We start from the raw sequence: 26,685 nt of genomic DNA, 5'->3' as shown, positions 1-26,685 counted from the left end.
CGTGGAGTCGAGCGGGGACAGGCCTGTTCCGTTGCTGCCCCCGCGATGGAAACGCTCCTCCGTGGAGTAGACCGGGGACAGGTCTGTTCTGTTTTTTTTTTTTACAACAAAATTTATTCAATTATTAAAAATAATATTTACACTACAATAAAACAAACCAGAACCCACCACCATAATACAATACAAACATGTATCCGTAATAAACTACTATACAACTATGATAGAATCCTTATTGAGGATACATTCAACACCCTGCGGAGCCCAACGGTCCCGAAACTCCCTCAGGGTGCCCACAGACAGGGCGTATTCCCTTTCTAATCCCACCCGGGCACGGACGTAACCCCGGAAAAGGGGCAGGCAGCTGGCTCGGGTAGAGCCCTCCACCGCCTGGCGCCGTGACTCGCGGATGGCCAGCTTGGCCAGTCCCAGGAGCAACCCAACCAGGACATCTTCAGCCCTACCCTCTCCCCTACGCACAGGGTGTCCAAAGATGAGGATGGTGGGTGAAAAATGCAGCCAGAAGGCAAGGAGCAGCCCCTTTAGATATTCAAACAGTGGCTGCAGCCTCACGCACTCCATGTACACGTGGTACACAGACACTTCCAGCCCGGGAACAGCAGCGGACCGGCGGGAAATTTAAAAACCCGACCGGCAGCCCTGCAGACTCCTGACACGGAGAATCGCCGCCCGGGAACCGCTACAATGCCGCCTGAAAAACGGCAGGCAGCCTCTACATACAGGTAAGACAAAAATCTTACCAATTTACAGGTTCTACAGGAGCCAACTTCCTCCAAAACTGGAACAGGTTGGAGACAGCAAAAATAAGTATGTCTGTCTCCCCAAGCCAGAGGAGGTCATGGAGTTCAAAACCTCCAGGAGAAAGGGGCACTGGCTGAATGCCAAGGGAGCTGACACTCCTACCCCAGTGCTATTGCACTAGCCATCTCCCTTGTTGAGGGATTGATGCAACAGCGGAGTTTGAGCTATGCCTCCTCCAATTTATAGCACACCCTTTTGCTCCCTCTTTTGAGGCTAGCTAAGGAGGCCAGGGCTGGGCTGGCTTAAACGCTGGGCAGGCGGACGAGAACAGCAGTATGCCAGGGGAGCAGGATCAGGAAGAGCTACTGGGTGTCGTGGGCCACTACATGGCTCCTCCACGCGACCATCTTCCCAACAAAGCCCTGCAGGAGCAGGCCTTTCTAAAGGCAAATCCGCAGGCAGCTGGGTCAGCAGACTCGCAGACAAGAGCTAAAAGCAGCGAATTCTGAAGCTCCTAACAGAAGGGTCAAGATGTTATCGCCTTTGCTCGTTTTCCACGGATCATACTCACCTGGCAGGCGAGACGCCATGATCACCAAGGTGGTTCTCCCAGGATGAGACTATCCCGCTGCACTACCAGGGTGCTGACGCCTAAGATGTTCCCAAATTTGGGATACTCGACTGAACAATGGTGCATATAAGACCTGCCCGCAACCCCAAATATACGGGGCTATGCAAACCGCTGCTGCGGGAAGAGAGGCAGCTAAACCTGTGCGCCTCATGAGGGCAGGCCATGGAACGAGCAGGACATCGCATCCAACACCCAGCTGGCAGCACCCCTCGGCATCCACCAGCAATATCAAACAAGGACTGGTGAAAGCCTGGCGACCGCTTCACATTACCCCCAAAGTTCTTTTTAGACAGGGGCCCAGAGCGGAGCCGTGGGAAAATGCGCCGCCCCACCGACAGCACCAGCATACCAGCAAACTAGGCCTTCATGAAAAAACAATAAACATGGAGGTAGGTAGTCTGGTTCCTCCCAGTTTACACTAAATAAGGGTGTTCTACTAACTGCGGGGGGGGGGCATTTACACTTGTTGATAAAGCATGGGATGCTGTCACAAATAACTAAAATATACTCAACAGTATTAGTGGATAAAAACGAATTCAAATTGGGCATATTACCGCCAGTTCAGCAATGCGCCCAAAGGGCATTTTCTCCCTCTAAGAAAGAGAAGTGAGAAGGTCAAGCTGAACTAGAAAGGCTCATTACTAAACGGATCATGGGAGTAAACATGAACCATTGGAATTTGTATTGAATATATTCACCAAAACTACAAAAGATGGTGAATGTAGCATCATCATTGATCTAATATCACTAAATAAATCTGTTGAGTATATACACTTTAAGATGGAGACGGGTTTTTGTCACTGCCAGACATCTGATCTCCAAAGGATACCTATGGGGAGCATTGATATGGAAGATGCTAACTATCTTATACCCATACACTAGGATCATTATAGATATGGGAGCATAGAGCATTCCTTATGGTCTAACCTCAGCCCTAAACTATTATAAATATTTAAAAAATGGCCATGAAAATATTAAGAAAACAAGCATAATCATGGTATATATTGGATGATATCCTCATATTAGGGGAAACAAAGGAATTAGCTGTGGCAGCAGTTCTAGCTACGAAACAGCTCCCTAAAGCTCTGAGGTTTATCCCACGCCCAGATAAACCAGAATTGAAGCGTTAACTACCATGGATTATCTGGGCTTCAATAATAATTCCGTCCATATGACTGTTACTTTGCCAAGGTACTTGGGTCACTATAATCAAATCATGAATGTACCCACTGAAGCTATATCACAATTACGGTGGTGGGCAGACATATATTTGGCATAGTTTTCAGCCCTATTATCATCACCAATCCCAACTTGGTTATTAAAAACCGATGCCAGTACTTTAGGCTGGGGAGCAACTAAACTCCATATCCAGCACAGGTAACAGATGGACCAATTCACAAACATCGTTACTACACATACCGGGCATCAACTACTTGGGAATTGGTGATCGCCTATTGGGCTAAAAAGCATATGCATTTCAAATGCAGCACGTACATATGTGGTTACGGATTGATAATACTATGGTGGTGGCTTATATCAACCATATGGGGAGCATAATAATCATTATTGTGCAACAAATTGGTCAAACAAATCTGGCAATGGTGTGTCAAAAGACATTTTAACTATCAGCTGCCTATGTCCTAGGAAGCTAGAACACAGTGGGAGACACCATGTCACGGGGTAAAATTTATGATTACATTGAATAGATGTCAAACCCAAAATATCTGCTAAAGGTATTAAGCAGTTTGAAAGCCAGATATCAATTTGGTTGCACAAGACGGAATCACCAGTAACCCATGTATGTGACTTAGGAACCAGATTAGAGGCAGCAGCGATAGATGCCTACACGCTGGAAGGGGGAATTTCTGCTTTGCCTTCCTCCCTTCTGCCTCATCAGACGGGCACTTCGCAATACAGATGGGATCTGTCTCCGAGATTTTGAACGTGCCCGACCGGCCTACACAGCCATGGTTCCCAGTTCATCACGACACGGTGGGCGAGTCACCTATGGATTTCCCTATTGGACCATGGTTGCTGACTCAACCCAGTATCAGGCACAAGCCACCCATGCCAGAAAAACATCAAACTCCTGGGTGCAGGTTTTGAATAGACCTTACCAGGGACTGGGATTATCCAAAGGAACCATTACCACCATGTCGGCATCCCTGCGAACAGTCACCAAAAGCTAACATGGGTAAAATACTGCCACGACGCAGGGACAACAAACTATTCAACCACTGACGTATTGGAGTTCCTGGAACATCTACACCATGACTAAAAGGTGAGTTACAGTGCCGTAAATACAGCATGGAGCGCCTTATCTGCTTATCTAAAACAGCATGACAGCAGAGCATGGGATCCCATCTACTGAAGGTAAACTTATGAAGGGCAACTATAATAATAAGCCCCAAAAACCCAGGTATACCCATGTATGGGATATTGGTGTGATATTGACATATCTCAGAGAATGGCACCAGCCAGATCCCTCAGCTTGCTCAATCTATGTTAAAAACGCTCATGCTTATGGCTCTCGTACACGCTCACGGAGTCCAGTCACTCCATAAAACTAGACTGGATAACATGGTGATTACCCCAGACGCATCACGTTCATATTCTAGGTCTGGTAAAAATCTAACTCGCAGGTATATGGGACTAGGCGAGATTATGAGTTCGGCACGGACTAGTAGGGTCGAGATCGCCTGTGTTTTCCGTGCTGTAATCGTTATATGGCTATATGGACCAGGAACGCCCAATTCACTGGTGGGAGTCCGGGCCTACCCACCAGAGTCCAGGTTGAGTGTGGTGACCCATCTACTACAATATATAGACACAACCCACAATCTTAGAGGGAGAGGAAAGCCTATGGGTCAACCACAGAAACCCCAAGACGGGGTACGAGCCAAACCACTCCAAGGTGGCTCAAACAGGTACTGAAAGCTGCCGGAATAGATAATAATACATTTTAATCCCATTCCACTAGGGCAGCATTGATATCAGCGGCTGAACGAATGGACATATTCTCCACATTCTCTCCACTTGACCACATTCTCAATACGGCAGAATGGTCAAGGGAACGACGTTCAGAACATTTTAATTATAAACCGTTGATAAACCTGATTTAATTGCAGAAAGAATATTACAAACGGCAATATTAATTTAAGCTCAGGGGAGCTTTTTATTTTGTTATTGTTAACAAATACCTTTCTGTTTCTTGTGAAAGCAGATCCACTGGTTGATTACGATAACACTTCCTCCCTCAAAAACTTCGGCAGTGAGTGAAATAAAAACTGTTACACGGTTTGAAATCACAGACCTTTGAAGTCTTCACGGAATCACTCACGTGACTCCGAAGTAAAATAGTAAGATTAAACGAGTACTTACCAGTATGAAGTTTGATCTGTATTTTATGAGGAGTTACGGTGAGGTATTACGTGCCCTCCGCTCCCACCCTCAATATATAGATCAAACTAATAAACTGATGTCTCATGATCTTTACTATCTTACTTCAAATATTGTGTCTATCCTGTGATTTCACACCGCTGCTTCGAAGTATGCCGCACATGCGCACTGGGCTGGGATCTTCACGTAATACCTCACCGTAACTCCTCATAAAATACAGATCAAACTTCATACTGGTAAGTACTCGTTTAATCTTACTATTAGTTCATATAAATTAAAATATCTATTATATATTAAAACTGTGTGCCTGCCGCCTGCCGTCCGTTTGCCTTTCTGCCTTTTGATTCGCTCCATCGTGTGATGTCACAATGCCCAATACTCGCAGATGTCCAATCGGAATGGATCCATTTACATGGACGGCTGCCGGCCGCCTTTCTTCCTTTGATTCCCTGCAACTCCGAAACTAGACGTAGAATCGCCGACATCTTTTCCATTCCCCCCCCCACCAATATTTCAAAAATAAACTGGCTTCTCACCCATAGAAGCAGCACCAGCCCCAGCCCCTGGTGAACGTTCCATCGTGTGATGACACAATGCCCAAAGTTCACATATGTCCAATCGGAATGGATTCATTTACATATGCCTTTGCAGGAGCCCCAGCCCCTGGTGAACGTTCCATCGTGTGATGTCACAATGCCCAATGCTCAAATACATTATTGCCATAGAGGGAGTACAGAGAAGGTTCACCAGACTGATTCCTGGGATGTCAGGACTTTCATATGAAGTAAGACTGGATAGACTCGGATTGTACTCGCTAGATTTTAGAAGATTGAGGGAGGATCTTATAAAAACTCCTGATTACATTTTGTCGTGTTTATGTACACATTTTTAATCAAATCCTTCTCCCCCCCCAATATTTCAAAAAAAAACTGGCTTCTCACCCATAGAAGCAGCCCCAGCCCCAGCCCCTGGTGAACGTTCCATTGTGTGATGTCACAATGCCCAATGCTCAAAGACATTGTTGCCATAGAGGGAGTACAGAGAAGGTTCGCCAGACTGATTCCTGGGATGTCAGGACTTTCATATGAAGAAAGACTGGATAGACTTGGCTTGTACACACTAGAATTTAGAAGATTGAGGGCAAATCTTATAGAAATGTACGAAATTCTTAAGGGGTTGGGCAGGCTAAATGCAGGAAGATTGTTCCAGATGTTGGGGAAGTTCAGAACAAGGGGTCACAGTTTAAAGATAAGGGGGAAATCCTTTAGGACAGAGATGAGAAAAACATTTTTCACACAGAGAGTGGTGAATCTCTGGAATTCTCTGCCACAGAAGATAGTTGAGGCCAGTTCATTGGCTATATTTAAGAGCGAGTTAGATGTGGCCCTTGTGGCTAAAGGGATCAGGGGGGTATGGAGAGAAGGCAGGTACAGGATACTGAGTTGGATGATCAGCCACGATCATATTGAATGGTGGTGCAGGCTCGAAGGGCCGAATGGCCTACTCCTACACTTAATTTCTATGGTTCTATGTTTCCCTCTCCTCTCTCCTCACCCCGCTCCCTCTCCTCACCCCTTTCCCTCTCTCCCTCACCCCCCTTCCCTCTCTACGCCACCCCCTTCCCTCTCTCCACCCGCCCCCTTCCTCCTACCCCTCTGTCCCTCTTCCATCACTCCCCCTACCCCTCTCCTCCTCCCTCCCCACTCTTCCACCTCTCCCCCTTTCCCCCTCCTCTCTCCCTCCCCACTCTTTCCCCTCTCTCCCCCACCCCTCCCTCTCCCCCCTCCCCTACCTCCCCACCCTCCCCCTCCCCCACATCTCTCTCCCCATCCCCCTCTCTCACCCCCTACCCCGCTCTCCTTTCCCTCCCAAATCTGTCCCGTATCCTCCTCCTCCTCTCCCCTCCCTCCCCTCTTCTCACCCCCCTCCCCCCACCTGTGTGTTTGGGGGGTGGTTAATGTGAGTTTGATGCCGCAGCCCCCCCGCCCCCCCCCAACGCCATTGGGGAAACAGACCCAACGGGTCTGCACTTGGTCTAGTTAAATATAAAGGTTACACCAAAAATGAGGCCATTATTATAATCTGTACATCTTTGGAGTGTAGAAGGAAACAGGAACATTCGGAGAAAATCAATACGGTCACAGAGAACACGTACAAGCTCCGTACAGACAGCACCCATAGTCAGGATCTAACCCGGGTCTCTGGCAGTGTAAAGCAGTAACTCTACTGCTGTGCCACTGTGCCGCCCATTTGAAAAAGAAGATCCCATGGACACTGACAAGATTCGGCTTTCAACAATTTAATTTGCCCTGCATTAGGTAACACTTCAGAAGGCACTTGAGAAAGAAACATATCCTCAGTTGGGTGAAATGAAACCCGCATCTTGGGCTAATGCTGGCAAGCAGCCTACAGCTGTGCAGGCTGGCACTCCAACATGACTTGCTACTATGGAAGCCGGCCAATGCAATGTTGACATTGCAATGCAGGTGGCAGGATTATAAATAGAAAATAGCTCACCACTCCAGGGACCAAACAAACTCTGTTGTGCGCTTCATACTCAGAAAGCACATTCCTAATCAGTCACCACTGGTCTAAGTAAGTGAATTGTCCCTTCAAAACTATTTACATCATTGACACAAAATGCGGAATAACTCAGCGGGTCATGCAGCATCTCTGGAGAAAAGGAATAGGTGAAGTTTTGGGTCAGGACCCTTCTTCAGACTTTTGTCTGAACAGTCCGCAGAAGGGTCCCGACCCAAAAGATCAGCCATCCTTTTTTTCCCTTTGTGCTTATCTTTGGTATAAACCAGCATCTGCAGTTCCTTGTTTCTATACTTAAACTGTTGATCTCTCTCAACCAATCCAGGGCTGAATAATTAAATCATTAGTATATTTAGGGAAATAAAACCAAAAGCTTCTGCTTGCTTCTCATTAGCTAGAGTGTGGTCCCGGACTCCCATCTACCTCATTGGAGACCTTTGAACTTTAATCAGACTATCTTACACTAAATGTTGTACCCTTTATCCTTTATCTGCACACTATGGACAGCTTGATTGTAATCATATTTAGTATTTTCTTTGACTGGATAGCAAGCAACAAAAAGCTAGTCACTGCACCTTGGTACACGTGACAATAATCAACAAAACTACTGTTGGCCAGCTAACGTTAACACAAGGTCCTGTCCTGAAATAGCCATGTTCTCCCGAGATGCCTCCTGATCTGCTGAGTTACTCCAGCACTTTGTAACTTTTTTTGTATAAATGTGCACCTGCAGTTCCTTGAACTTCCTATATCATAATGGTTGTTTTAATTCAAGACGTTTATGCATCTTGTGAAAAAATAAGTGAACAGAATGGACAAATTTGGAAATGGAAGGATGAATTACTCCAGCATTTTAACGCTAACACAGAGATAGTAACCTGAGATGCAAGTGTAAATCCCAGCCAGTTGCTGACTTAGTGTCAGAATCATGGAAACAGTCCCTTCGGCCTAACATGCCCACATTGATCAACATGCCCAATCAACACTAGTCCCACCTGACTGCATTTGTCCCACATCTCTCAAAACCCAACATTTATGTACCTATCTAAATGTTTTTAAATGCTGGGATAGTACCTGCCTCAACTACCTCCTCTGGCAGCTCACTCCATATACCTACCACCCTTTGTGTAAAAAAGTTGTCCCTCAGGTTCCTATTAAATCTTCCCCCCGACCCTCACCATAAACCTTAGTCCTCTGGTTCTCGATTCCCTTACTCTATGTAAAGGACTTTGTGCATTTACTCTATCTATTCCTATCGTTATTTTATACAGTTTCATAAAGATCACAAGGGGTACTGATTTTACATGATCAGCCATGATCTTATTGAATGGCGGTGCTGGCTAGAAGAGCCGAATGGCCTACTTCTGCACCTATTATTTTTTCTAAGATCACCCGTCATCTTCCTGCGCTCCAAGGAATAAAGCCCTAGTCTGCTTAACCTCTCTCACCTCAGCTCCTCGAGTCCTGTTATCATTGTAGTCAATGCTATATTTCAGACCCGCCACACTGACAAAAACTGACAACGTTATATTTTGGCAAATACCTGTAACTGTTGCAGCTTGAAGTAAGTATTGGAAAATAAAGCATTGAAAGGTATTTGTGGCTCCATCAGAATCTATATTGCAAGAGGAATGTAGCGTGGATCCATTGACAAATGATCAGGGTTGGCTCCAATATCCTCCACTATTAAATAGCTTACCAGTGATCAACAGCAGTGTTCATTCATCAAGTAGGGAGGAATATAAGGGCACCTTGGCATTGACATACCTAAGCCGATCTAAGTTGTGACAATATCACAAAGGATATGAATGAATGTTGGCCAAAATTAATGATGATATCACTTCTTTGGGTTGAGCAGACAAATGAAATTGCTATTAATAAATGATGTAATGAAACTGTTAGAGGTTTTTGGCTTTGAATACTCCAGTCACTCTGGACTGTGGGTGATAATTGGGTTGCAGTTTGGTTCTTTACATTTATTTCATCAGAGGCATCACAGTAGCAGGTAACACAGTTATAGGAGCAGAATTAATTGCCATAGACGGCTGAGGAAATCGTTGTTGGATATTTTTAAGGTGGAGATTGACAAGTTCTTGATTAGTAAGTGTAGCAGGGTTCATAGGGAGAAGGCAGGAGAATGGGGTTAAGAGGAAGAGTTAGATCAGCCATGATTGAATGGCAGAGTAGACTCAATGGGTAGAATGGCCTAATTCTGCTCCTATAACATATGAAGCAGATTCTACTGATACATCAGATAATTGTAAATTTTCAAGCTGACACAACAAATATTGAATGTTTTTTCTATAAATTGGAAGTATTCTATAGGCGTCTTTGCAAATCCACACAAAATTCAAATATGAAGCTCAGATCAGCAAGTGCAAGCTATTTCTGCAGCACACACATGCGCGCACATAGAGAGAATTGTCACACTGAAGGAATCGTGTTTCAGCTACGATGACTGTACCATCGTCAAGAAGAGTGCCTTACCTGAAGTTGAGTAATAGCTCGAGGTGACAACAGCCAAGGAAATCTGCCATGTCTCCAATGATTCTTACCAATTTCTACAGTTATCGTAGCTGATAGTACTTGTAGAAAGCAGCACCATCACTGCTTGGTTTGGCAGCAGCTCAGCCCACAAAACCAAGAAATTGCGGAGAGTTGAGAATGCAGCCAGGCCCAAACTAGCCTATCTTCCCCCTCCAATTCCAAGGGGTCTTTTTTTTTTACACAAAAGGGCAATGTGTGTATGGAAGGAGCTGCTGAAGGTAGTTGAGGCAGGTACTGTAGCAACATTTAAGAAGTATTTAAATAGGTACATGGAAAGGCTAGGTTTAGAGAGATATAGGGCGGAGGCATATATAGGCAGATATATAGGCAGGACGTTGGGCCGGAGCCATTTCGGCGCTGTACGGCTACGAGTTTACGACTCTACGCTTCCCGTTACCTTGGGAAAGCAGCCAACATAATCAAGGGCCACTTACACCCAAGACATTTTCTCTTGTCCCCTCCTCCCTTCTCCCATTGTGAACAAAATAAAAAAAAGTTTGACAGCACGTAACATCAGTTTCAAGAACAGCTTCTTTCCCGCTGTTATCAAACTCTTGGATGGATTTCTCATATGCCAAAGATGAATTCTTGATCTTCCAATCTACCATGTTGCAACCCATGCACATTTATTTATCTGCACTTTCTCTGTAGCTGTAATGCTATAAACTACAATGTGTTTTTTATTCTCTTTTGCATTAACTAGATATCGTTACGTATGGTACGATTCGCCTGAATGGCCCATAAACAAAGTTTTTCTTTGTATCCCTAAACACAAGATAATGCAAGGCAAGAGGGTGGCACAGTGATGCAGCTGGTAGAACTGCTGCCTCTTGGTGCCACAGAGACCCAGGTTCATTCAATCCTGATCTCAGGTGCTGACCACGTGGGTTTCCTCCTAGTGGGCAAGGATGGAGCAATGGGAGTAAATAGTTTATAGGAATGTCTGCAAGTATATAGGATAGTCAATTGGAAAAGATCATTTCAGAAAATGGCACAAGCTACATGGGATCAAGGGTAGTGAGGAAGAGCCTTGAAGAGTTCCGAGGGGTAACCTTTTCACACAAAGGGTGGTGGGTGTATGGAACAAGCTGCCAGAGGAGGTAGTTGAGGCTGGGACTATCCCATTGTTTAAGAAACAGACAGGTACATGGATTGGACGGAGGGGACAAAGGCAGGCTCTACGCAGCCTCCTCCACGAGTAGCTTTCAGGCTCATAAGCCCACAACGCGAAACCAATGTCTTTACCGCGTCTTCACTGTAAATTCCATCACATCGCTACTGCTGAGCAACGGCCACTTCCCCAACGCAGACAAGGACTTCACCAGAACAACATTGGCGAGAGTCCATGAGCTGCACAGGGCCTCGAGCTGCAACTCCAACCTATCCCACGATTTTACAACACAAGAAATCGAGCAAGCCATCCGACAGCTGAAAACCGGTAAGGCACCAGGCACCGACGGCATCCACCCGGAATACATAAAACACCAAGGCAAGAAGGCAACTGACTGGCTGTACTCCTTCCTCTCCACGTGTTTCCGCTGCCTGAAGCAGCCAAAGATCTGGCGCCGTGCCAAGGTGATCGCTCTGCCGAAGCCAAACAGGCCTAGCGATGACCCCAAGGGATACCGACCCATCTCACTGCTGTGTGTTCCATACAAGCTCCTGGAACGTCTCCTCCACACACATCTCAATCCAGTGATCAACCCCCAGCTGCCTAAAGAACAGGCTGGCTTCCGAAGCGGTAGGTCAACGGCAGACCAGGTGACCCTCCTGTGCCAAGACAGAGGCCAGCTTCCAGGCAGGGGAGAAGGCAGGTGCTGTCTTGTTGGACCTCACAGCTGCATAGGATACTGTCTGGCTGCGTGGACTACACATGAAGCTTCTGGAAACACATCCCAGACAAGCACATGGTGAGCTTCATCATGGAGATGCTGAGCAACCGCAGCTTCAGGCAACACACCAGCAACGGGCAATGCAGCAGAGTGAGGCGTCCCACAGGGCTCAGTGCTGGCAACAATGCTGTTCAACATCTACACCCATGACCTGCCTGCAACCCAGTCAAAGTATGGCTATGCTGATGACCTGGCCATCCTACTCAGTAAGCCATCCTGGGAAGCAGCAGAATAGGGCCTCTCTGAAGACATGAACATCCTGTCTTCATACCTGAGGAACTGGCGCCTTAAGCTCAGCATGGGTAAGACAACATCTTCAATGTTCCACCTCAACAACAGGGAAGCGACCCGCGAGATGAACGTCATGGTGGATAACGCCCGGTTACGGTCCCAGCCCGTCCCCACGTACCTCGCTGTGAAGCTCGACAGAACGTTGTCATTCAAACAACACCTGGAAGGTGCCAAGGCAAAGACAAGCGCCCGTGCCGCACTGATACGTCACCTAGCGGGCACCACATGGGGAGCCACGACAAAGACACTGCGCACGTCCACAGTGGCCCTGGTGTTCTCAGCCGCCGAGTACTGCGCCCCAGTCTGGTGCCGTAGTTCCTCACGCCAAGAACCTGGATGCTGCCCTCAACTGCGCCCTGCGGACTGTCTCCGGATGCCTACGAGCCACCCCAGTAAACCAACTGCCCGTCCTCGCTGGCATCGCGCCGGCCAACATCAGACAAGAAGCAGCCCCGCTGGCCCTCTCTCGAAAGGCAGACCAGTGAATCCCACCTCCTCCATCAGATCGTCACAGAGACACCACGACGAGTGCGCCTCAAGTCACGGCACCCCTTTGCCACGCAAGCCCAAGAGCTGCTCTACACAACACCGGCTGATGCTTCTAAGACCACCTGGGTCAAGACGAGATGGAGAGACCAGTGGAAGTCAGCGGAACCATCTCGGCTACACCAGTACATCAATGACCCCATGGACGTCCCTGGCCAGGACCTGCTCCGAAAGCAGTGGACAACCCTCAACCGCTTGAGGACAGGCATCGGACGCTATGGAGTAGCGATGAAGAGGTGGGGCCTCGTGGACAGCGTCTCCTGCGAGTGTGGGGACCCAACACAGACAGTGGAGCACATAGTCGCCAGTTGCCCCAAACACCGGCCACCGAATGGTGAACGAGGTCTGATTGACCTGGACGATGACACGTTGGCCTGGCTCGCCTCAACGGAGCAGCAGGTCTAAATGACATACAACAGAAGCAGAAGATGGATTGGACAGGCTTGGAGGGATATGGACCAAGCACAGGCAAGTGGGACTAGTGTAGCTGGGACATTGTTGGCAGGTGTGGGCGAGTTGGGCAGAAGGGCCTGTTTCCACACTGTATCATTCTATGACTCTAAGGGTGGTCTACTGGTTAGGCAAGAGAAACCAAGGTAGGTGAACAAATACTCTTCATTCAAGTACACTTGCTAGAGCATTTGATAGAGTGGATGTGGAGAGGATATTTCTAGTAATGGGAGAGTCTCGGATGTCAGGGGTTATGGGGAGAAGGTAGGAGAATGGGGTTGAAAGGGAAAGATAAATTAGCCATGATTGAATGACGGAGTAGACTTGATCGGAGCAAAATTAGGCTATTCGGCCCATGTCTTATGGTCTTGATGTTAATTATTCAATTGTCTTACTTTATCAAATACAATTGCAAGAAAACAGGAAATCAGTTATCTAAATTCTATTATTTTTATATTCCTTTTCTTAAAGTGCACTCGTATTCACTTGTTTTATTTAGTCCTTCAAGATAACTACCTATACACAGGATTTGAATAAACTCAGTTCAATATCTTGAGCACACAGTGTTAATTGATTAGGTTTTTTATTTTTTTATTATTTTTTAAAATAATTAATTGATTAGGTTTGAGGCAGTCAACTACTCCACAACATGCACGTTTTCCAGGTTATTGTTCATTCAGAGCACTTGCAAAGATGGATGCACATTGACCGCGCTCTTTTCAGCAAGTTATTGTAGGGGGTAATCCTTCTGTGAGCAGAAGAGAAGGCAGATACTGGAATCTGGAGCAAAAATAGGAGAGCAATTGGAGACACCCAGCTGATTTGACTTTCCAACACCTCGCATTTATCTGAATTAATCAGAATCAAATTACTTTGCCATTCCTCACCTTAAAGTTTCTTTCCAGCTGTTATCAGGCAACTGAACCATCTTACCAATAACTAGAGTGCAGTCCTGAGCTACTATCTACCTTATTGGAGACACTCGGACTATCTTTGATTGGACTTTATCATCCACTAAACATTATTCACATTATTCCCTTCATCGTGTATCTGTACACTGTGGATAGCTCGATTGTAATCATATATTGTCTTTCCGCTGACTGGTTAGCACGCAACTAAAGCTTTTCACTGTACCTAGGTACACATGTCAATAAACTAACCAAACTACATACCTAGCTGATCAAGATCCCACTGAAATGTCCTAAAATATTTTAACAGTGAGGTTTAGAGTTTAGTTTAGAGATATGGCATTTAAACAGGTCCATCTGCCCACAGGGTCAATGCCGACCATCCATCACCCATGCACACTAGTTCTACGTTATCCTGCTTTCTCATCCACTCGCTACATTCAAGGGGCAATAAATTCACAGATGCCAATTAACCCACAGACCGCAGGTCTTCGGGATGTGGGAAGAAAGGCTCACGGAGAAAACCCATGCGGTCACAGGGGAGCATGTGCAGACAGCACGCAGACAGCATCCAAGGTGATGATCGACCTGGGTCTTTTGGTATTGTGAGACTGAAGCAGTACCAGCTGTCTCCTGGCCCAATTAAAGGGCATCAACCTAAAACAACAACATTTTAAATTTGTGGTTTGCTTGATTTAGAATTATATGATTAAGAATTATACAGCATTATTAGATCAAGGAGCAGGATGAGGCCATTCTGCCATGAGTTCATAGATTGCAGGAGTAGAATTAGGCCATTTGGCCCATCAAATCTACCTCGCCATTCAACCGTGGCTGATTTATCTTTCCTTCTGAACCCCATTCCCCTGCCTTTGTCCCATAACCAGACACCCTTACTAATCAAGCATTAAGATTAACATGCAACATTAAGAGAATATGCCACATCCAGTATCACTAAAGAGTATATAATTTTGAAAACCCAAGTTGAATTTTCCCACCAATTTACGAATGCCTCCAGTTTTAAGCATCTGGATTATATAACGATCTAGTCACCTATACTGGGGTTATCATTTAAAGAATATATCCAATTAAATGTATTCGCCAGGGAAATGAAGGGCATATTTCACCTAATCCTGGATAGGATTCTACTTTACATTCTGCACTGCTTCAGGAGTGATCCTAATTAACACACAAGCATAAAGCAATTACGAATTGGTAAGGATAAAGTTCTATCGTATCATAATTTCAGCAATCAATTCTATACCAGATATATTCAAGCATGGATTCATCCCCGAAATTTGAGTGATCTTGCCCTCCTGTACTATTTCAGTCAAATGTTAGGCACAATTTCCGAAAAGTAAGAATATTTTTCCTAATTTAACCACTGGATTAATCTTGAAATTTTTAGTGCTGGCCTTAAAAGGCTTTTGAGCACGTTCCTCGTCTTTCCAACCTGCAGACTCTTGCTAAATCACGGGTAAAATTGTCAATATGATTAGAGTTTCTTCAATGCCTCCATTATTTGTTTCACACAATCGCAGGAGTAAACACACACACACACACACACACACAGCAAGAAGCATGCATTTCATTATAGTACAGTCTCCAAGTGGTACATGCATAGAACAGACCCCCAACACACTTCAATCTTTCATACCTGGACATCCCAAAAGATACTGCTGAACTGTAATTCAAAATCAAACAGAATTATTACATTCAGTACATGATCCTGTCTGTCAAGAATTAAACTTTATTAGAAATTTAACGACTGGTTAGCTTCCGAGTGATCTTGAAAATTTACAAAATGTATCTATCTGCACATTAGGACACAAAGTGCCAGAGTAACTCAGCGGGTCAGACAGCATCTCCGGGACACATAGATAGGTGACGTTTCGAGTCAGGACCATTCTTCAGACTCAGCCCTACACAAACCAGCACCTATCCACGTTCTCCGGAGATGCTGCCTGACCGGCTGAGTTACTCCTGCATTTTGTGTCCCTTTGTGTAAATCAGCATCTGCAGTTCCTTGTTTCTATCTACACATTTGTACTTGGTTCATATGTAATACAATAATTTATCGCTGATGTTGAAGCTTTGAACATAATAACAAGAATAGTATTCAGTTTTTTGTCAGAGGTAGAAACATGATCTTAAGTAATTCATTGAGAGTTATCAGATTAAGTACCAACAAGAATCAGCCATGTTATCCACATGTCCAACACACGTCTCCCTAAACAAATCCTGTACTCGCAATTGAGGGAAGGTCGGCGAGCCCCCGGCGGGCCAAAGAAACGATTCAAGGACAACTTCGAGTAAAGAAATTGCACATCACATCGAGCAACTGGGAGCACATTGCACTGGACAGGTCTCCTGGAGGAAATTCGTGCAGGAAGGAGCTGCACGTCACGAAATGGAACTAATCCGTGTCACAGAGACAAAGCGACAGCACCGTAAGGAGAGAGCGGGATTCGACGACTACCAATCACTGCCAGTCTCCATTGCCCACGTTGCACCAAGGTGTGTGGATCACGGATCGGCCTCTGCAGACACCTGCAGACCCACAAGTAGACAACCCTATCGAGAGGAGAGGACAGTCATACTCGTTTAGAGTGAACGCCGATGGTGATGAGCAGAGTAAGTACCAACAAGAATCAGAGTGTTAAGTAAGGGTCGAGTGGAGTTTATTGCCATATGCATAAGTACAGTGAGGTATGGATCCAATGAGAATCTTACTTGCAGCTTAATCTTACTTGAAATCTTATCTCACTGGCACATTGATTCAGATAACACAAAAAAACAAATTATGCAAGATGGCCAAACGAAAAAAACGTTACAAAACAAGACATTAATGCAACAACACGATTGGGAAAAATTGCATGGTAGTGCAAGAGGCCATCCACAGGGTTTTATGTGGATATAGGATTAGGGTTGTGCAGGACGGTTCAAGAGTATTATGGTTGCTGGAAAGTAGTTGTTCCTGAACTTAGTGGTGCGGGGCTTCAGGCTCCTGTACCTCCTGCATAAATGGTTGCTGCATGTAGAGGGCAAGGCCCAAATGGTGGGGATCCCTGATGATAGATGCCACCTTCTTGAGGCAGAACCTCATGTAGATCCACTCCATTCACAGGCGGCACGGTGGCGCAGCGGTAGAGTTGCTGCCTTATGGTGTCAAAGACCTGGGTTTGATTCTGACTACGGGTGCTGTCTGTACGGAGTTTGCATGTTCTCCCTGTAATCACGTGGGTTTATGTCTGGGAGCTCTGGTTTCATCCCATATCCAAATGACGTGCGGGTTTATAGTTTAATTGGCTTCTGTAAAATGCCCTTAATGTCAAGGATAGAACCAGTGTATGGGGTGATCGATGGTCGGCATCGTCTCGGTGGGCTGAAGGGCCTGTTTCATCGTTGTATCTCTAAAAAAAACCAAATATGCTTTTGATGATTGGGATGGCTGTGCCCGTGATAGATCCATGCTGATTCTACCACTGTTTGTAGCCTCTTGCATTCCTGTGTATAGGAACTGCTGTACCAGGCCATGATGCAACCGGTCAGGTTATGTTCATCTGTAGAAGTTTATTAGCGCATTTGGTGAGATGCCAAATCTCGTTAAACTTTGAAGAAAGTGGATGCTCCTCTAATGCTTATTTCCATCCATACATTGTATGAGAGAGATGCAGCTTGGAAAGAGGCTGTTTGGCCCAGAGTCCACGTTGAACCATCAAGCAGTGAAGGAAGGAACTGTAGATACTGGTTTATACCGAAGATAGACAAAAGGTACTGGAATAACTCAGCGAGTCAGGCAGAATCTATGGAGAACATGGACAGATGACGTTTCTGGTCAGTTTGGAGTAAGTTTCGGACCCAAAATGTCACCTATTTCGTTTCTCAAGAGATGCTGCCTGACCCGCTGAGTTACTCCAGCATTTTGTGTCTATCTTCTGAACCACCAAGCAATTATTGACACCAATTCTACTCTTATAGACATAGTGTGGAAGCAGCTCACCGAGTCCATGCTGACCAGCAACTACATGTACACTAGTTCGATCTTATTCACTGGGGACAATTTACAGAAGGCAATTAACCTACAAACCTGCACATCTTTGGAATGGAGGAGGAAACCGGAGCACCAGGAAAAACCCCATTTGGCACAGGTAGACGTACGAACTCCGTTTTGACAGCATCCATAGTTACCCTCCCCCCATCTCTGGCACTCTACCACGGCGCTACTGTGCCACATCCTTGGGCAAACACATACTCTACAGAGACAAGACTGGTAGTCAGGATTACGCCTAGGTCATGGGAGCGGTGATGCAGCAGATCTACCAGCTGTGCTACAGCGCCACCCACAAATGATAGGCCTGAAGATAAATTCATTTCTGATTTGGCTTGAATTTGATTTATTATGCGAGGTATTCATAAATCTGCAATTCTGACATTTTCTCATTAAATTGAAAAAGTACAGTCATGGGGTGTTAATAAAGAGGGTTATTGTTGTTAAATGTAATAGTAGAAGCATATTTCCATTCTCAAACTGTTAAATGTCAAGCGTAGGAAATGCAAGATCAGTCTGCAAACACTGCAACCATGGAAGTTGCAGCTAACGCCACATCTCTGATCAGTGCGGTAATTAATACTCAACGCCAATGTTACTGTTTGAGGAATGCATGGCCACATTGTAGAAGGGTAAACTGCCGACTATCGACAATACCGCTACCGAAGCTGAAGGGAGGAATGTGCATACATTCTCGCTGTCCGAGCACGACGTGAGGAGGGCTCTGACACGGGTGAACACGAGGAAAGCTGCAGGCCCCGATGGCATCTCGGGGCGAGTACTCAAGTCCTGGGCTATGCAGCTAGCTCCGGTGCTCACTACAATATTCAACCTCTCCCTGGACAAGTCCGTGGACCCTGCCTGCTTCAAAAAAATCCATAATTGTACCGCTACCAAAAAATGCCTCCCCAGCCTGTCTGAATGATTACCGTCCGGTGGCCCTTACCTCAGTAGTTATGAAATGCTTTGAGAGATTTGTGAAGAAACCTGCGCCTTCCTCCCTCGCAACATGGACCCGTTGCAGTTCACATACCGTCCAAACAGATCCACGGACGATGCGGTCTCCCAGGTCTTGCACACCACTCTCTTCCATCTGGACAGCCAGAAGGGGGGGCTACGTGAGGATGCTGTTCATAGACTACAGTTCAGCCTTCAACACGATAGTCCCCACCAGACTGGCCGTGAAGCTACTGAAATTGGGACTCAACACCTCCCTGTGTGCCTGGGCCCTGGACTTTCTCACCGCCAGGCCCCAGGTAGTCAAGATGGGAGGGAATACATCGAAGTCCCTCACCCTGAGCACAGGATCGCCCCAGGGTTGCGTCCTCAGCCCCCTATTGTACTCCCTGTACACACATGACTGTGTGGCTAGGTTCAGCTCCAACCCAATAATTAAGTTTGCTGATGACACTGTGGTGGTGGGCCTGATCTCAGACAACGATGAGAAGGCCTACCGGGAGGAGGTGGCTGATCTAGCACTCTGGTGCCAGGACAACAGCCTCCTCTTGAACATCAAAAAAACTAAGGAGCTGATCGTGGACTTTAGGAGGGCACATCATCCGAGGACTACATTGAGGATAAATGGGGATACTGTGGATAGGGTGAACTGTTTTAAATACCTGGGAGTCCACATCTCCGAGGATATGACATGGGCATCACACACTGCAGCACTCGTGAGTAAGGCAAGGCAGCGCCTTTACCACCTCAGGCAATTGAGGAAATTCAGAGTGTCTCCGAGGATCCTCCAGTGCTTCTACTCAGCGGCTGTGGAAAGCATCTTGTCCGGAAATATTACCATCTGGTTTGGGAATTGCTCTGCCCAGGACAAGAAGGCTCGGCAGAGAGTAGTGCGTTCGGCCGAACGCACTATGGGAACTTCACTCGCCCCCCTGCAGGAACTATACATCAGGAGGTGCAACTCCAGGGCCAATAAAATCACGGGAGACCCCTTCCGCCCATTCAACGGACTGTTCCAGCTGCTATGGTCAGGCAAATGCCTCCATTGCCATGCTGTGAGAACGGAGAGGTAGAGAAGGAGTTTCTTCCCAGAGGCCATTCGGACTGTAAACTCCCATCTCACCAGGGACTAACTTTACTGAACGTTTTTCCTTCCAATATTTAATATGTAAAAGAATATGTGTGTGTTTATGATTGTGTTTATAGTTTGTTTGGTTGTTTGTTTGTTTGTTTGTCTTTTTGCACAAAAGTCCGCGAGCATTGCCACTTTTCATTTCACTGCACATCTCGTATGTGTATGTGACGAATAAACTTGGCTTGACTTGACTTGCCTAAAGCAGCGAAAAACTTTGTTGTCGTATCCAGTCAGCAGAAAGACTAAACATGATTACAAGTGAGCGGTCCAAAGTGTACAGATAGGGGATAAAGGGAATAATGTTAGGTCAAGGTAAAGTCCAGTAAAGTCCGATTAAAGATAGTCCGAGGGTTTCCAATGAGGTAGATGGTAGGTCAGGACTGCTCCGTAGTTGGTGATAGGATGGTTCAGTGCCTGATAACAGCTGGGAAGAAACTGTGCCTGAATCTGGAACTAAGCCAGAAAAAGCACTCTCCATGAAGAAACTTTTTTCCAGCTTTCTGTGGCACGCACAGTGGCGAAGCAGTAGTGTTGCTGCCTTACAGCGCCAGAGACCTGGGTCCGTTCCTGACTACGGGTGCTGTCTGTACGGATTTTGGACGTTCTCCACATGAGCGTTTTCTCCGGGATCTCTGGTTTCCTCCCACATTCCAAAGACATACAGGATTGTCGGTTAATTGGCTTGATAAAATTGGAAATTGTCCCTAGTGTGCAGGATAGTGTTAGTGTGTGGGGATCGCTGGTCGGCATGGACTCAGTGGGCCGAAGGGCCTGTTTCTGCGCTGATCTCCAAACTAAACTAAACATCCACAGGAAACATGAACCATTAACCACTGTACGAATGTAGATCCGAGGATTCAGAAGGAAGATCTTGTCTGCTCAAAATGTCAATACAGGAAAACAATAAATCTGCAATGAAAGCTTTGTGATTAGGATTAGTTGCACAGTAATTGGTCTGAAAGAAACCATTCTGTAAAATTAATGGCTTCTGTAATTTAATCCCGTTGGCTAAATGGAAATTTTAAATGTATACAATAGAAACAGACAATGGTAAAATGAATATCCAATGCATCGAGTAGCAGTCTGTTTAGTATCAGTGAAAATAAGATTTTGTTTGAATGTTGCTTCATGTTATCCATATAAAACATCTGCACTTAAATCTTTGTGGATACATAGGTTTCCTGTTGTCATTTCCAGTGCATTACCACAAAGATTAATGTTTTTTTTTAAAGTGCTGCTAAATGGCAGCTGAAATCTCCGCGACGGGTTGTTGTTATCAGACGGTGCTATAAAGATCGATAGTTCAGGTATTTTATTGCATGCCTACATAATAGTGATTAATACAAAATGCTGGAGTAACTCAGCAGATATGGCAGCATCTCTGGAGAAAAGGAATAGGTGACGTTTCACGTCGAGACCCTTCTTCAGTCTGAGAGTCAGGAACTAGAGGCATGAAAAGGTACAAAGAATAAATCAAGGCAGGCAAGGGTGATCAAGGAAAGGTGGTGCCTGCAATGATCCTTTGTTGGCTGTGGAAGAGAAGATAACAAGGGGGTTCGAACAGTGAAACTCAGCAGAGCGACAGTGAAACTACTAGGATGACTAGGGTGGGGGAAGGACGGAGAGTGGTTAAGACTATTACTTGCAATTCTGGAACACTATCAAATGCAGGTCCCGGATGTCTCCTTGTCATTTTCAGCCTTGCGTTATGTACACATCAGACCCTCCCCATATTGGACACCTGATTCCATTCATCAAACATAAAACAGATGTCTCATCATGAATTTTGGCAGTCGTTTCTTCTCGCTCCACAGACAGCAAGTGAATCAAAAGCCATTGGTAAAGCCTAGATAGAGAGTACAATTTGGGAGCCCAAAATTATGACAAATGAAATGTTGGCATTAGAACAAATTAATTAGGACTAAGAATCATGGTTTCAGGCAGCACTTCAATCTAAACTGTTGATGTGCTGCTTAGAGCCACAGAGCTGAAACAGGCCCTTCAGCCCAACTTGCCCGTGCCGGCCAAGATGCCCCATCTACATTAGTCCCACCTGCCCGCATTTGGCATCTTGTCCCTCTAAACCTTTCCTATCAATGTACCTGCCCAAATGTCAATTACATTTTTAAATGTCTCAGATGACACCAGATATAAAATTGATGTTGTAAATTTCACCTTTGGACCATGAAGCTACAATGAATAATAGATGAATGGACACCATACACGCATAGTTTCTATTCACGTTTCAGGTCATTTTGTTTGCGTTCAAGTTGACCGTGAAAGGTTTGTTCAAGTCAGAACATGCAGCAATCTTGATGTAAGAACTACAGATGGTGGTTGACACAAAAAAGACACAAAGTACTGGAGTATCTAGGCGAGTCTGGCAGCATTTCTGGAGAATGTAATACGTGACATTCGGGTTGGGACCCTTATTCAGCCTCAAGGGTCCTCACCAAAACGTTACCTCTTCATGTTCTCCAGAGATGCTGCCTGACCCGCTGAGTTACACTAACACATTGTGTCTTTTTTACCCATGGTGACAAATGGACTAATCTGGAGTCGTCATCACTATAGACACTGGGCGTAAAATTGAATAGTTGGAAATATTGAATACGTTCTATTGGTAAAAGCATATGTTTTGCATGTTCGTTTATAAATTAACAACATCACAGTGGTGGCATATACCAACCACTTGGGCAGAATAAAATCGATATCATGTGACAATTTATTTAACAATTGGTAACCGTATGTCGTCAAACATATTCGACCATCAGCAAACTTACCTACCAGGTGAGCTAAATACTGTAAACAGACATATTAAACCAAAGTATTTACTGAAATTACAAAGCAATATGGAACACCAGATATCGATTTCCCTGTATTTCAATTGAATCATCTCGTACTGATGTCGCATGAAACCAAACTTTGAGGCAGCGGCAATGAATACATTCCCGCTGAACTGGGGGGGGGGGGGGGGTGGGAGAATCTAATCTCTATGTTCTCTCCCCTTTTTTCCAACCTCATCAGTCAGGTACTACGGCCTCATCAGTCGGGTACTACGCAAACCCACAGTCATGGTTCCCAGTGGTCCTCGACATGGTCATCAAAATCCTAATGATTTCCCAATAGCCCAAACTTATCAACTCACCCAGTTTCAGGCATAAGCCTCCCATGCCACGATAAATTAAACTACTGGGTTGCAGATTTGAAAAGACCATTACTGGGCCTGGGTTGCATAATTCGGAAGACCACTGCTAGGCCTGTATTGTCAAATAGCACTATCAACACGATGATAGCATCCCATCGCATATCCACTAGGGAACATACTTGGCGAACATCAAGAAGTGGGAAGATACTATTCAAATACAGGAACTACATATTCAACTACAACTAAACCTGTACTGGAGTTCCTGGCAGGTCTTCACCACAATGAAGGACTCAGCTACTGCACCATCAACACAGCCTACTTAACTCAGGCACCAGGACTACAGGCCATAGGGTACCTCCCGCTGGTGATCAAATTCAGGAAAGGCAAATCCCCCAGACCTAGGTACACCCAAATCTGGGATGTCAGTGTGGACCTGACGTACCTTAGGGGATGGTCAACAGCCAGGTCCCTCACCCTGGAACAGCCCACCCTGAAGACGGTCATGTTGATGGCCTTGTCTCAGCACAAAGGGTCCAGTTTCCTCCATCTACTACGATTGGACAATATGGTTTACTAGACCGTGTTTCATTTACCATTAGCAGCTGGTCAAACAGAGCAGACCAGGAACATCAGGAACATCTAGTCATGGAATTCCGGGCTTACCCACCTGAACCACGGTTATGTGTTATGACCCACTTATTGAACTACATCGACACAATAAGTAATCCTCGAGGGAGAGAAAAAGCCTTATGGGTCAGCCACAAGAAACCTCATGGTCGGGTGACGAGCCAAACTATCTCAAGTGGCTCAAGCAGGTACTGGGAGTTGCTGGAGTACATACTAACGTGTATAAATCTTACTCCACCAGGGCAGCATCCACATCAGTGACTAAGAGGATGGACGTGACTATGGACCACATCCTGGCTACAGTGGGGTGGTCTAGGGAGTATATGTTCCAAACTTTTATAACAAGCTGCTGGCAGAACCTGTATCGTTTGCAGAAAAAGTATTAGAATCTGCAAATATATAATTTAAGCCCGGGGGAGCATTTTGGTCTTGTTATTGTTAATAATACCATTATTGTTTTTATAAACAGATTCATGGTTGATTACGATAACATACTTCCTCCCTCAAATGACTTTGGCAGTGAGTGAAGTATGAACTGTTACACGGTTTGAAATCACAGAGCTTTAAAATCTTCATGTAGTCACTCACGTGACTCCGAAGTAAAATAGTAAGATTAAACGAGAACTTACCAGTTTGAAGTTTGATCTGTATTTTATGAGGAGTTACGACGAGGGATTACGTGCCCTCCGCTCCCACCCTCAATAATAGAGATCAAACTGGTATCTAAGCTCTCCTTTTCTTTACTATATTTATTTCAATTACTGTGTCTTTCTGTGATTCCACACCGCTGCTTTGAAGTATGTCGCGCATGCGTGCTGGACGGGTTCTTCACGTAATCCCTTATCGTAACTCCTCATAAAACACAGATTAAACTTCAAACTGGTAAGTTCTCGTTTAATCTTACTATTTTGTTGTACAATGCTGGCCACCACAATCAATAAATTCTCTGAAGAAAATGCAAAAGGAGAAAACTCAATGGAGGACACAAAGTGCTGGGGTAACTCAGCAGGTCAGGAAGCACCCGGCACGAGATGGATTGGCAACATTTCAGATCGGGGCCATCAGCTTTTTCAGACCACCCCAGTTTGAAGAGGTTCCCAACTCAAAACGTCACCCATCCATGACACTTTGTGTCATTCTTTGTAAACCAGCATCTACAGTTCCTTTCTTCTACATCTCTAGAAAACTCAAAGCTTGGTCACAGAAGTAACTCTGAGGAGCTTCTTAAATGTAGGAAAGAAAGATGGAGAATGGTCAGGGAAGGAAAAAAAAAATCAGAGCTTAAACCCTTGATAGCTGAAGTGGAGCATGTAAAAGTTTGCAATAATTGGAAGACCAGGAATGAAGCAGCACAGGTATGTCAGGCAACTGTACATCCAATAGGTATTTCAGAGATAAAGGGGAGTAAAGTCATAGCGATGTCTGAAAATCATTGATAGATTCAGCATGGAAACAGACCCTTCCGTCCACCAAGTCCACACCGACCATCGAGAACCCATTCACATTAGTTGCATATTATCCTCATATCTCTTGCATCCTCTCCCTAGGGGAAATCTACTGAGGCTAATTAATGCCAGAGTTGTAGAGAGAAGGTGCTTGACGTGCTGGGGAGTTTTGACCTTCCCCTGCTTTTAGACAAAGAGTTTGGGCACTCTGTCCGCCAGATTCTCCACATCCCACTTAACAAAACAGCACATTGTTCAGGGAGTGGGTCTTGGATTGTCACATTAAGGCCTTTCCCAAAGGACAGGCAAATCAGCCCGTTCATTGGTTATAGGAGCAGAATTAGGCCATTTAGCCCATCCGGTCTACTCCGCCATTCAATCATGGCCGATCTATCATTCCCTCTCAACACCATTCTCCTGCTGTCTCCCCATATCCCTTGACACCCTTACTAACCAAGAAATCGACCCTCAACTACTGCAAGGAAACAAACTATGGAATACAAATGTGCAGCAATATGTATTTCAAGCGTTAATGCCAATGTGACGTATGTGACTTACCTCGACTCTCTGCAGCCTCCCTCAGGGCAGACAGGATACACGGCTTCAGATTTTCAGCTAGAAATCTGCCTTCCAGTCCAGGGAAAAGTGATCTATTGGGAAAAATAAATCAAAGGTTGCCACTACGTTTAAGCATGCAACATAAAAGCTTCTCACTGTACCTCGGTACAAGTGACAATAACATAATAGACTAGACTAGACCAGGGGTAACAATGTGTGGCAGCAGTACAGTTGCTGCTTACAGCACCAGGGACTCGGGACTACGGGTGCTGACTGTACGGAGTTTATGCATTCTCCCTGTGACCGTGTGAGTTTTTCTCCAATGTATTAGACTCACACACACACACACAGAATCATGGCTGATCTATCTTTCCCTCTCAACCCCATTCTCCCCATAACCTTTGATGCCCTTACAAATCAAGAACTTGTCAATCTCCGCTTTAAAAAATACCCAATGTCGGCCTCCACCGCCATCTATGGCAATGAATTCCATAGATTCACCTCCCGCTGCCTGAAGAAATTCCTCCTCACTTCCATTCTAAAGGGTCCTTCTTTTATTCCAAGGCTGTGCCCTCTGGTCCTAGGATCTCCCACTAGTGGAAATGAATGGATCTCTTGGCCTTCCTCCCCTCACAACAATTGCGTGGAATGGTGGCGCAGCGGTAGAGTTGCTGCCTTACAGAGCCAGAGATCTGGGTTTGATCCTGACTGTCGGTATGGAGTTTGAACATTCTCCCTGGGACCAGATGGGTTTTCTACAGGTGCTCTGGTTTTCTCCCACACTCTAAAGACGTGCAGGT

General features: G+C 45.5%; 1 protein-coding gene across 3 annotated transcripts in view; it reads right to left on the bottom strand.

Annotated features, from left to right (window-relative positions):
- sacs (sacsin molecular chaperone) overlaps window positions 1-26,685 on the bottom strand; it is a 106,030-nt gene that overhangs the window by 20,379 nt on the left and 58,966 nt on the right. For 2 of the 3 annotated variants that reach the window (XM_055636957.1, XM_055636956.1), the window contains one exon: window positions 25,886-25,977. In XM_055636957.1, the coding sequence (XP_055492932.1) occupies window positions 25,886-25,977 (92 nt within the window). Of the gene's footprint in view, window positions 1-15,621; window positions 15,643-25,885; window positions 25,978-26,685 lie in introns of those variants that run through there. The other variant, XM_055636958.1, reaches the window with a different exon arrangement.

Source organism: Leucoraja erinacea, chromosome 6 (assembly GCF_028641065.1).
Source record: "Leucoraja erinacea ecotype New England chromosome 6, Leri_hhj_1, whole genome shotgun sequence".
Lineage (NCBI taxonomy): Eukaryota > Metazoa > Chordata > Chondrichthyes > Rajiformes > Rajidae > Leucoraja > Leucoraja erinaceus.
The sequence above is the reverse complement of the archived record's forward strand: the minus strand, read 5'-3'. Positions and strand labels throughout refer to the sequence as shown.